The sequence below is a fragment of the Scaptodrosophila lebanonensis genome, unplaced genomic scaffold, assembly GCF_003285725.1.
Source record: "Scaptodrosophila lebanonensis strain 11010-0011.00,11010-0021.00 unplaced genomic scaffold, SlebRS2 tig00000001-arrow-pilon, whole genome shotgun sequence".
Taxonomy (NCBI): domain Eukaryota; kingdom Metazoa; phylum Arthropoda; class Insecta; order Diptera; family Drosophilidae; genus Scaptodrosophila; species Scaptodrosophila lebanonensis.
This window is the reverse complement of record NW_022060529.1, coordinates 11,044,169-11,056,038: the sequence shown is the minus strand read 5'-3', so window position 1 is coordinate 11,056,038 and position 11,870 is coordinate 11,044,169. Positions and strand designations below refer to the sequence as shown.

The 11,870-nt window shown below is 40.4% G+C and overlaps 1 protein-coding gene across 1 annotated transcript; it reads left to right on the top strand.

Moving 5' to 3' along the window:
* The first annotated feature begins 778 nt into the window (after positions 1-778).
* On the top strand, positions 779-11,156 carry LOC115634191 (maternal protein tudor). The gene is made up of 10 exons (XM_030531778.1): positions 779-1,203; positions 1,581-1,969; positions 2,040-2,198; positions 2,258-2,662; positions 2,730-3,557; positions 3,626-4,677; positions 5,289-6,079; positions 6,137-6,368; positions 6,511-6,710; positions 6,774-11,156. The coding sequence occupies exons 2-10, from the start codon at positions 1,589-1,591 to the stop codon at positions 10,316-10,318; spliced, it is 7,593 nt and encodes a 2,530-aa protein (XP_030387638.1). The 5' UTR covers positions 779-1,203; positions 1,581-1,588; the 3' UTR covers positions 10,319-11,156.
* The last annotated feature ends 714 nt before the right edge of the window (positions 11,157-11,870 follow it).

Genomic DNA, 11,870 nt, shown 5'->3' with positions numbered 1-11,870 from the left:
AGCAATAAAAATGATCAAAAAGGAAATAAACGATAATCGATCCACGTAATGCATTTTGTCATATGTATACACGACAAGATTCAGATTATTAAGATTAAAGTCATTACAGGCAAAAATAATTTCCATAATTTGTTTTTTTCAAGGTATTTAAATTTTTAATCAATGTACCAATTTTACTGATCATTTATGTTGATTTTATTGTTGACAGCAGTCTGTCAATATGTGTATGGTGAATTATCGTTGCACAATGAAAAAAGTTAAGGTCAAAAAGGTAAATTATTTATGTTAAAGGCTTCATGTTATTTTTAAAGCAGCAATTTCAATTCAATGTAGAGTAAGGGCTTATACCATCTGAAGAAAGCGACGACTCCCATTGTCATATTGTCTAAGCAGTCATAATTTCAAACATCCCCTTTTATTAATTTTGCAGAAGCTAAAAACCCACTGCACCTTTTTTATGTCCAATCAGAAACAGCTAATTCAACTGTTCACAGTATGGCAGCACCGATTAATACTAAAAAGTGCTGCGGAACTATCGGCGGTAAGCTGACACAAATAACTGAAATACACATTCTGTTGAAAACAGGAGGAAAAAATGCCAGCTGAGAATTCGAATACAAATAATTAACATAAAATTACTAATGATACGTGGTATTTTATTTTGAAGAATTTATTCAGTTCGATAAACGGATTTGTTCATTGAACTGGAGCAATACAACGCAAACTATTATCGCCATCTCTAGTTGTCTGTCGTGTCGTCGTTGTCTCGGGCAGTTGTTCTTTTGGATGGGAAAGTGATATTTATTTCGAATTATACATTTTTCGCGTTAATAAATTGCTTTTTTAATATCACTTTGCATTTTGCAAAGCATGTATTTATGAGGACTAACTGAAATTCAAGACTGAAACAGCTACAACTACACAGGAACGTGTCGATTTCTAATCACACTTGCTGCACTTTCTTCCATAAAGTAACAGTTTCACTGCAACAAGAAGAGCGCCCGTAGCTCACCTCCGCCATAATAAATTTGTGCCAAAGCGTCGGTGGCGTCTAATCATTAGAAGAAAAATAGAAGAAAAACATTGTATCAGCGAACAAATCCGCTTGAACTAGTTTGTGTTGGCTGGCACTTGCGAAGAAGAAAACACATCGCAAAAGGGCAGGGCGCATTTCAATTTTGCTGTGGACGACGACGACAAGACGTAAGTGGCTTGGAATTTATTAATTATTTCTTTTGAAAAAGACAGCAGCTTTAATGGGTTTGTGTGCGTAAATGTATGCGTACTCATCTATGTGCATGCGTATGTAGTTATTTACATACGTATGTACAATTGGCGTTTTCGAAAGCATGTTTACGGTTATTGCATTTCATAGCCATTTTGTCCAGGGTTACCAAATCACTAAGTAAATCAGTATTCTCCCTATCTCAACAAATTAACAGTTATATTTGGTGTTTCTTAGAATTTGTTGCATGGCCATGCAATATTAACTGATTGTTGGCTGAGCTTAACGTAGGTTAACAACCAGGTATTAAATAATCATAATGAATATAATTTTTAAATACTTGTTATCTTTTCAGCAAAAATCATGAACGGAAAGCCTAATTCCGGTTCATCCAGCTTTGATTTGCACATCACACATTTGAACCACGTTGGCCCATACTTAAAGATATTTGGCCAGGTTAACCGTGAAACGATTTCTTTGCTTAGTAAACGAATCGAACAGTTGCTTCCCACATGTTTTGCAATTGAACCCAGCTGGTCCTTGGGACGGCAGCAGGCACTTTTGGTGCCCGGCATATTTTGTGTGTTTAAACAAAAGTACGGTGGGGCGCCAGGAGATGCGGATTATATGCGAACACGATTGGTGAGCGTTTCCATTGATGAACAGCTGGACGATCAAATACAGATGCTCGCCGAGATTGAATTTCTCGATTTCGGATACTGTAAGACTGTAAACAGTCGAGATGTAAGTGTGTGTGATATACATATATCGAACTTTATAATAAGTTTTGCCACGACGTCGTCTTTATTTACAGCTACTTTTTCCAAAACAACCTCAGCTACTTCAAAACGTTCCAATTCTGTGCACACAATACATAATGCTCGGTATTTGTGCCGGTTGGGAAGCAGCTGATTTTGACAAAGTCAACCAGTTGATTTTAAATCATACAGTTCATATCTCAGTTGAGCACGAGGTTAGCAAGAATTAAGCTTTTGTGCATTACTTAATTACTTACGCATATTTCCCTTGAAGATTTCTGGTCAAAAGTTTGTCAATGTACAATGGAAGGATTTCAACTTGGCAGAGTTTCTAGTGCAACAGAAGCAAATTGGAGCGCCCATTACAAACGAACTGATGTTGGAGCATTGCAAGAAAATGTGGAAAGACTCTCCACAGCCAACCAACAATAACACCCATTATATCAATAACAACATGCAAAACATGAGTAACGCCTCAAAGACGCCAACCGATTTGGCTCGTGAACAGCTCGCTGCCCGCCGTTCGCTGGCTGCCCGACTGGAGCAGCAGCGCACGTTGCCCGTGTCAATGCCCAGACAATTGAATGCGGCTGCACCGGAACACATACCGAAGCAGCTGAACGCAATGCAACTAGCTAGAGATAAGGCTTTGCCAGCTTCTGTTTCGCTCGCGGATGTGGTATGATTTTTGAGCTTAGCAATTTCCGATTTGCACAATATGTTATTAGCATAATTTTCTTTTCCAGACAAATGTAATTCCTTCCACTGTTCAAGCACGGGCTCTAGCAAACATACAAAAGCCCACATACATGCCAAGTAATCAATACACGCGTGCCACCTTCCAGTCAAACGAACCCATTCTTCAGATGTCGGTTCACAATGCATTCACTCCAAAAACTGTCCAACGTTCGGTAAACATGTACAGCAATGTGCGATTGGGCAAACCTATGCTGCCACCCTCAATTCAACCACACTTGCATTCTCTTAGTCCTGTTCGATACTCGCCGCCCAGAACTTATACGCCAACGATGCCGCCCGTTCTACCCCAAAGTATAATTCCAGCGTTTAAAAGCACAAGTCTGACGATCGGCTGCACATACGATGTCTATGTGAGCTACGTAGAAAACGGCCCTCACATGTTCTGGGTGCAGCTGAAGAGTGCGACAAAGGAGCTCGAAACCCTAATGGGACACATTGAGCGTTCCAATCTAAACCCAATGATGCACAGTCCTGAAGTGGGCATGGCATGTATTGCCCGTTTTGCAGAGGACGGAAATTGCTATCGTGCGCTTATTAGCGCTATCTTTGGCAACAAATTTCGCGTTGTTTACGTAGACTACGGAAACTCAGCTATGGTTGAATTCAGAGATCTATTTCACATATCACTTGAGCTTCTGGACATCAAACCATTTGCTTTTCGTTTCAAAATGGCTGGCACCAAAGAGCTGGAGCCAATTGACGAAAGCATTAAGCGACTTTTTAGGGAATCTGCATTATATAGAAACTTTCATCTTATAGTGCGTCCAGCAGAAAGTGTTGGATCTCTTCAGACTTGTTATCTAAAAGATCGTGATGTAAGACCCAGTTTAACAATTCGATTTTTTTCTTTGAAAATATTAACATTGTTATTTTTTTATTATAGGGAAATAGCATGCTGGACGTGCTTAAAAAGATGAAGAACTCCCGCAAGGCATATGCAACCGCCGAGCACCTTCAGAATGATGATTCGGTCGAAATACGTTTCATTGATTCACCCAGTAATTTTTATGTGCAAAAAGTGTCCAATATTGGACAATTCGACCAGCTCATGGACGAAATGTTTTCCTATTACAATACCAATCAGGTGGTTCCTGAGCAGTTTATCCTTGGCTCTCCATGCATTGTAAAGTTTGAGCAAGGATGGTACCGCGCCGAAATATTGCGAGTCGACAGTTCGGCCATTATTGTGCGCCATGTTGATTTCGGATATGAGCAGAGTGTACAGCGACATCTGATCAGTATTATAGCCGAGAAGCATCTGAAAATGGCGCGCCAGGCCATCAAGTGCTGCCTCAAGGGCTTTGAAAACAGCGAACTGGGTCAGGAAAATATTACCGATCAATTTGAAATGCTTGCTGAAGAATCAAATATCAGACGGCGCACTTTCACAGTACGCGTGTTTCGAATCGAGCCCGATGGCCTCAATGTAGTTAACCTGTTGGCAAGAAATTTGAATGTGATGAAGAAACTTTACAAATTGTCGATGCCCTTCGAGCAGTATTTATCGCTGGAGAAGGGTCAATTTAATCCAATTAAAGCACCATCTGCTGTATCTCCGGTAGGAACAGATGCCTCAGTCGTACCATTGGAAAAGGCAAACATTTTGAACTCTACAACTGTGGAAAGTGACGATCGTATGCAGTTGAAAAGAACAGCGCGTAATAAAGATGCTGGCGAATGGGACAAACACAGTTCAAGCAGCTCCAGAGACAACCGCGACAATCGTGATATGCGCTCCAATTCCAATGACCAACAGCGAAACGCTGGCACTAAGCGGCAGCAACAGCACAAAGTAGAACGTCATCGGGCTCCGAAATTGGACTTGAGTTTTGAAACGCAAAGTACGGGCAGCTATGCCAGCGGTATGAGCTCGCCACGCAAAAATCGCCAGACCGGACGTGGTCAGAATGGAAAACAAAATGCAAACATAAACGAGTAAGTGGAAGAAATGAAATTCATATAGTTATACGCAGTAGTAGGTAAATTGTTAAAAATAATGAGGCCTGTGCCTCTTTTCTAAAATTGAACAAAAATATGCTGATTTAAACAATGATTAGTGGCTTAAATAGTGGCTAGCGAAACGAAATTGAAGCACAAGTTTCAGAGAAAAACAGGGAACTGTATTTTATGGCTGCATTGCGACCTACTTCTGTTTCTCCATTCATATGGCTTAAAACGAAAGTGCCGGACTGAAATCGCACGCTACCAAAATTAGTAAACAGCAATTTTATGACTACTTTTGATTAATGTTAGCAACTGTTTTTCGGTGAGAAGTGTAGCGAAAAGTCAAAACAGGAAAGAGTATGTATTCTAATCAAGTATTTTATACTTCTATGATTTCGAAATAGCGTTTCTAATGTAGAAGGAGTAGTTAAAACCCACAATTCAACAACGTGGAGATCCAATTTCATCTTTACTTTTTTTAATGTACTTTTGTTTTTAAATGTATTAGGTATGCGGAGAGCTTCAAGTAATTCTAAATTAATAGTTGAAAAACCTTTATAAATAATAATGCTATTTATAAAATGATAATTTATCAATTTCAGTCGTAGCTCGCCACGAAAAGAGCAGCAACAAAAACAAAATCAGCGTTCACAAAATGCTCCACAAGGATTTGCGCAGAAGCCGCTGCGTCAAAAATCCACTTTGGATGGATCAGCAGGCCTGAAGAAATCCAGCGGTATCGATAGTGACGGAGCATCCAGTACATCTACAACATCGAAGTCGCAGAATCCGGAATCATATCTGCCACTGGATAAAGCATTTGTGCTGCAAGACGTTAAAACACCTCATAAAGATACCGCAAGCATTTCCTGGTGGGTCTCACCATTCCAATTTTATGTTGTGTTCAAAACTGCGGCCACCAAGTACGATAGTCTGCTGAGGGAAATGAAAGAATTCTATCGCCAGAAGCCTAACCAGTCGCTGCAACTGAAAGTGGGCTCCAGTGTGGTGGTGCGTCATCGCAAAGACGGTGCCATATTACGTGGCACGGTACATGCTTGCAATCACATGCTCCGCAAATATCGAGTTTTTTGCGTGGACTCTGGAAATATAATCACGGTTACCTCTGAGGATTTATGGCAGGTGGAGCAGCGCTTTGCAGAAGCACCCTGCCTGGCCCATCGTTGTACCTTTAACAGCGTGGTCAGCAACTACGATCACCTTTATATTATCGATCGCATGGAGAAATTTGTGCCATCCAATGCCAAAGTTGAGTGCGAGTTTCTCGAGAAGCACTTAAAAAGTAACACTTTTATTGTAAACATATTTGTTAATGGAGATTCGTTGAGAGATATGTTGGTTAAATCACAGTTTTTGACCCAAGTACCCCCTGGTAAGCTAAAATTGACCTTCATATTGATTCATATATAAATCTTATATTGTTCCGCAGAGGTGCGTGTCTCTCTGCTGGCAGGTCAGCAAATACGTGGAAAGTTCAGCTCCATTCGAGACATGACAAACTTTAAAATACAGCTGGAATGCTGCAATACCGTCAATTTCCTATGCAGTTACGACGATCCAAAGTTCGTCAAAGCTAACATGGATTTGGCAAGGCATTTTAAGGAGTTTTATGAGGGAAAATCGGTCGCTTTTAATGTGAAGGATGTGTGTGAAAATAATATGTAAGTACCTATAATACGAGACATTTAGTCAAACTCCTTTGCCGCTAACAGACTAGTTGCTATGAACTTATGATAATTTCATAAATAATTAGTTAAGTTAATAAAAGGTTACTGATTTCTGGATTTTTTCCAATATCCGCAGCATACATTTGCGCCCTATTATGCCCCTGTTTAAGGAAGATCGCAACACATTCATTTGCGGATACCCTATAATGACGAATACGTTCAAAGCTCTTGTCGTGTATATCGCAAAACCCTATCGAGTGTATGTGCAGCCCAGCGTCATTGAGTCTGTGATGAAGGAAATGTTGGATAACATGTACGATTATTATGAAGAGAATGGTAAGTCCAAATAAGGGATCGCTAAAATATTTAAACTTAACTCAAACTATCATTGAACCATAGGCAAACCATTGTTGAAAATTGAAAAGGATCAGTTGTGTGCGGCACGCAGTAAGGATGAAAATTGGTACCGTGCTCGCATTGTGGCTAAGAACGCTAATGAAAAGGAAATCGAGGTGTTTTACTTAGATTACGGCAACACAGAAAAGTTGAGCCGCAGCGACCTTAAAGTTTTGGAAGAAAAGTTTTACGTAGATAAAAGCAGTTACGGCGTGGAAATCAACTTACCGATTGGTCGCACTAATAACGAGGAAAATCTAAAGGCCCTGTTAAGCAAGCTTTTGGATGAACAAGTTGTTACCGTAAATCCAATCGAGACACGCCGTAATCATATAATTGCTGATTTGATTTTAAACAATAATCAGAGCGTAGTAAATGCATTGAAATCTGAGAAGCTTATCGCAGGACGGGATATTGATTACATGCGTAAACAATTGGAAAAGGATAGACCACATATATTTGAATATATCGAGACAGTAGACCTTACTAAAGACGATGATGATGAGAACAAAAAGAAGGAAAAGGAGCCAAACACGTCACAACCACCTAAAGCCTCGCCAAAGAAGAAAAAACAAGAGCCAGAAGAGAAACGTAATAAATTAGCAGAGAAGCCAAAGCCAGTTGCTGTGGAGCAAAACTTAAAACCCGAGCCCATGTCCGCTCCTGCAGTTGCAGTTGAAGCGATTACCAAAGTTTGTACCGAACCTCAGCTGCCAACCAAATCCCTAACGCCGCCTCCAGCGACCCCAACGCCAGCACCTGAGACTGAAACTGTCGCTCTGCCCGCTACAGCCTCCCCAGATCCTTATAAAGACATGGACACGGTCGTGCTTAGTCACTGTGACAATCCGGCACAATTTTTTGTGCATTATATTGATAAACTCGACACGTTGCATCGATTGCAAGAAAACCTGCAGATTGTATCGCCTTCGCTGCCGCAACTGATGAATGTTGTTGATGGCGCTGAATGCATTTCCCTGTATTCTGTGGACAAACAGTGGTATCGTGCCAAGATAATTGATGCTGAATTAATGGTCTTAAAGTTTATAGATTATGGCAATACTGACTGTGTGTCTGATGCCAGCGAAATCAAGGAGAGCATGTGGTCCCATATTGAACCATTTTGTGTGCCTTGCGCACTGCCCATCTGTCCCAAAACTGCTGACTGGGTGGATGCGGCCAACAATATATTTAATGATTCCTATAACAAAATTATACACTACGAGTATTTGACACACGGCGATTACGAGACGCGCAGTTATGTTAATATGTACATTGAAGGCGTTGATGTGGCCAAGAAGCTCATTGCTGATGGTTATGCCAAACCTCTGGAATACGTAATCAGCGGTTCTACCTGCTACGTCTCACACGTGAACGGTATCTCTGATTTTTATATACAATTGGAACGTGATTGCAAGGCCTTGGAACTAATCGAGATGTATTTGCGAGATGCAGAACAGCATTTAAAGCCGTTGGAAAGCTTTGAAAAGTCTCTCATTGTGGCAGCGCTGTTTGAGGAAGATGGATTATGGTATCGCGCCGAGCTGTTGAGGCAGCTGCCCGATAATCGTTACGAGGTACGCTTCATCGATTACGGAAACACATCTTCCACACCCAAGTGTCTTCTACTCTCCGAAGAGATTGCTAATTTGCCAAGTCTCTCCAAAAGATGTACCCTAGAACTGCCAACCGACTACATATCCTGGTCGGATGAGGCTGATGCCAAATTTGCAGAAATTACTGGCGAGGGCGAGCTTGTATTCACTACAGAACTAATTCGGCCTGGCGTTAGTCATGTAGTCATACATTTGCTTTTGGACGAGGACAACATCATTGATAAACTTCTGCCACTATGCGCACGAAAGAAACCTGAAAAGGAGGTCAAACCCAAACCAAATGCCTCTTCTGAGACGTCCGCAGAGGAAGCCAAAAACAAGAATGCAGAATTAAAGGCCTGCATCACACACTTGGACAGCCCAAAATGCGTTTACTTGCAATTAAGTGACTCTTTTAGTATTATTGAAGAAATTGCTTTGAAACTTAACACAATGAAGCACCAGGTCTTCCAGGAAGATAGCCAAATTGGCGAGCTTTACGTGGCTGAAGAGGGTAATGAGTTCTATAGGGTACGACTCTTGGACGTTCCAAGCCCGAAGCAATATCGCGTAAAGTTCATCGATTATGGAAATCAAACTATGGTTAACACCCTCTACGTACTGCCCGCAGAAATGGCGCAAATTAAAGAGCTTGTTGATGTCTACACGCTCGAGCACTGTGATGCATTTGACAAAAATCCGAACTTGACGCGAGAGGCATTGGATGCGCTGGTGGATGGCTGCAACGGAGATGTCACTTTGGAGTTTGTGGATAAAACTGCCAAGCCACCGGTGGTGAAGCTAACGACTATCGGCAAGAATGAACTGAACATCTTCGATCAGTTACAAAAGCTGCTCGAAGTTGAAGTTCAGTTGAATTCAGAAAACAGCGGTGATTCCGAATGCGTCATATCGCACGGCAATTCGCCAAAAAGCTTCTACGTACAGCTGAAGAAGCACTCGGCTCAATTGGATCTAATTGTCAAGACACTTCAGGGCGTTCAGAGCAACCAGCTAAAAGCTGTGGAGAGTCTTTCTGAGAATGTTTCTGGTGTCTGCTACTCACAGGAAGATAATTGTTACTATCGATGCTTGATCAAGCAAGTTTTGGGCGACAATAAGGGCTGTGAGGTATTTTTAACTGACTATGGCAATACGATTATCACGAAGCAGGTCTATCAGCTGCTTGACCAGATTAAGGACATTTTACCACTGGCACTGCATTGCAAGCTAAGCGAGATACCAGCCGGCGTGGAGGATGCTAAGCTGGAGGAGGCCTTTACAGCGCTGGTGGAGCAACACTTTGGCGAAGTATATGAAATCGTTAATGAAATCAAAGACGAGAAGAACACACAACATGCCGTACAACTACGCATTGGTTACAAGGACTTGGCTCAGGAGCTGATTAACCAAGTTGCTGGCATACAAAAAGCCGTGTTGGCCGAGCTTCACAATTGCTTTATCGTCCAGTACAATGCTCCCACATCTTTCTATGTGCAAATGGAGAAGGATGTGCCGGCTCTAGAGAAAATGACGGATAAGTTGCTTGATGCCGAGCAGGATTACGAACCTTTTACCCAGTTGCAGGAGGGCGCCCTCTGCGCCGCTCTATTTCCTGAAGATGGGGTGTTTTATCGCGCCCAGATCGTCAAGTTGCTCGATGGTGGGAAGTGCGAGGTACACTTCATTGATTTCGGTAATAATGCAGTGACGGATCAGTTCCGCCAGCTCCCAGAGGACATGATCGCCCCGGCCCGAGTTGGCAAGCACTGTGAGCTCGAAAGCGCATCGATTGCAAAATGCGATGTGGCAGACTTGCAGGCGTTCATCGACTCTCGCTTTTCAGAGACATTCCAGGTGGAGATTCTGGCAACGGAGGGCGATACTCTTGTCGTCCGTTTGTTCTACCAGAGCACAAGCATTAGCGAGAAACTTCGCCAGCATGTCAATTAAAGGCAACTCATATCAATATGCCGTCCAATGATGTGTGTTCTTCCAAGGTAAAAAGATTTGTAAGTCGAAAAAGAAGGATGTGATAGAGTTAGTCAGCGAGAACATCTTTGTAGAGGCAAATGGTTTATTAGCTAAAAGCTAAAACTACGCACTCAAAAACACATTTATGCGTGCTTGATCGAGGCATCGATGCACGAAACATTGTGATTAGTTTGGCTAAAGCATCAGTTGTATTACATTATTTACCTAATTTAGTTAAACGAGTATGACTTCTTTAAAAAAGAGAACTGAATTCAATTTTTTAAAAAAAACTCACGATATTAGTAGGCAGCTTCACTGGTTTTTTATAAAAAATCAAACGAATGCAATATGAAAAAAAAAATGAAAAACGGAATCAATTTGTATATGAATCATATTTATTTAAAAAAAAACGAAAATCCCCCAAAAAAAATCGAAAAAAAAACGAAACAACAAAAAAAGAATTACAATGCATATGAAATGTATGAATGCGATATTTATTTGCTCAATCAAAATGAAAAGCTCGGAGAGAGAGCACTGTAAAATTTTAATTTCTTTAACTCACTTATTTTGTTACATTATCACGTTATTACTTAATCAACAAAAAAAAATTAAAAAAAAAAAAACACAAAAATAAGGCATAGGGTATAATTTAGACAATTAAAAATTTTGATTTCACACAATAACGTTGGAGAAGAAGCATACAGATCAATCCGTAGGGGATTCTGAAGCGAAAACCACTAATCATATTTTTCTACTTCATATTACTTTTTTAATGTTGTAAACAAAATAAAAAGCAATGTAAACGAATAAATAAAAAGTAGTTGTGTCATTATTTCCAAATATTTAACCCATAAATGTTGACGTTTTCAATAAGCTATTATTGATAGGAAAAGTCAGACTAGTTACGTCAAGAACGACGTAAACATAAGATTGTGTTATGTATATAGCAGCGTGAGTACACGGAAAGAAATTTTGTCCAAAACTCAGGTCAAAAGGGTTTAATTGTACTCATAGCTTCAATAACGAAATCTAAGCTCTATTGAAATGGATGTGAACACAAAATAACTTATCTCCATTTGAAAAAATAATTGTACTTAAATCAAATCATTAGGATTAATGTCTTTAGCTGGAGTTAGGAGTATGACAGAAACAAAAACTGCGAGCGACACATTAAATCTCTCATTCTTCCTTGGCTGCTCTCAGTATTCGAACACAAGTGATTGGCAATCCGTTTTTACGTTACTTTCGTCCAAGGCATAAAGATGTGGAGTTTGGGGCTTTTAACTGTTTTGAGAAGCTCGAGAACGGCTAACAGAGATACTGTTTTCCGGGTACTTTTAGGATGTGGTCTTCTTAATTATTCAGTAATTTGAAAAATTTATGTCAATTTAGAATAACACGAATCTAGTGGTTTAAAAATAAAAAAATCTACACTAATCAAGATTTTGCAACATTTAAAAATATACGTTAGACAAAATAATGTACCTTTTTTTATAATCATTTCTAAGCTCTTCAGTGCCTCAGTGTTTAA

Excerpts from the sequence above, each read along its gene's own strand:
- LOC115634191 (XM_030531778.1), top strand. The coding sequence starts at position 1,589 with ATGAACGGAAAGCCTAATTCCGGTTCATCCAGCTTTGATTTGCACATC. Across the intron at positions 2,199-2,257 it reads ATATCTCAGTTGAGCACGAG|ATTTCTGGTCAAAAGTTTGT; the intron begins GTTAGCAAGAAT and ends TTTCCCTTGAAG. Across the intron at positions 6,080-6,136 it reads TTTGACCCAAGTACCCCCTG|AGGTGCGTGTCTCTCTGCTG; the intron begins GTAAGCTAAAAT and ends ATTGTTCCGCAG.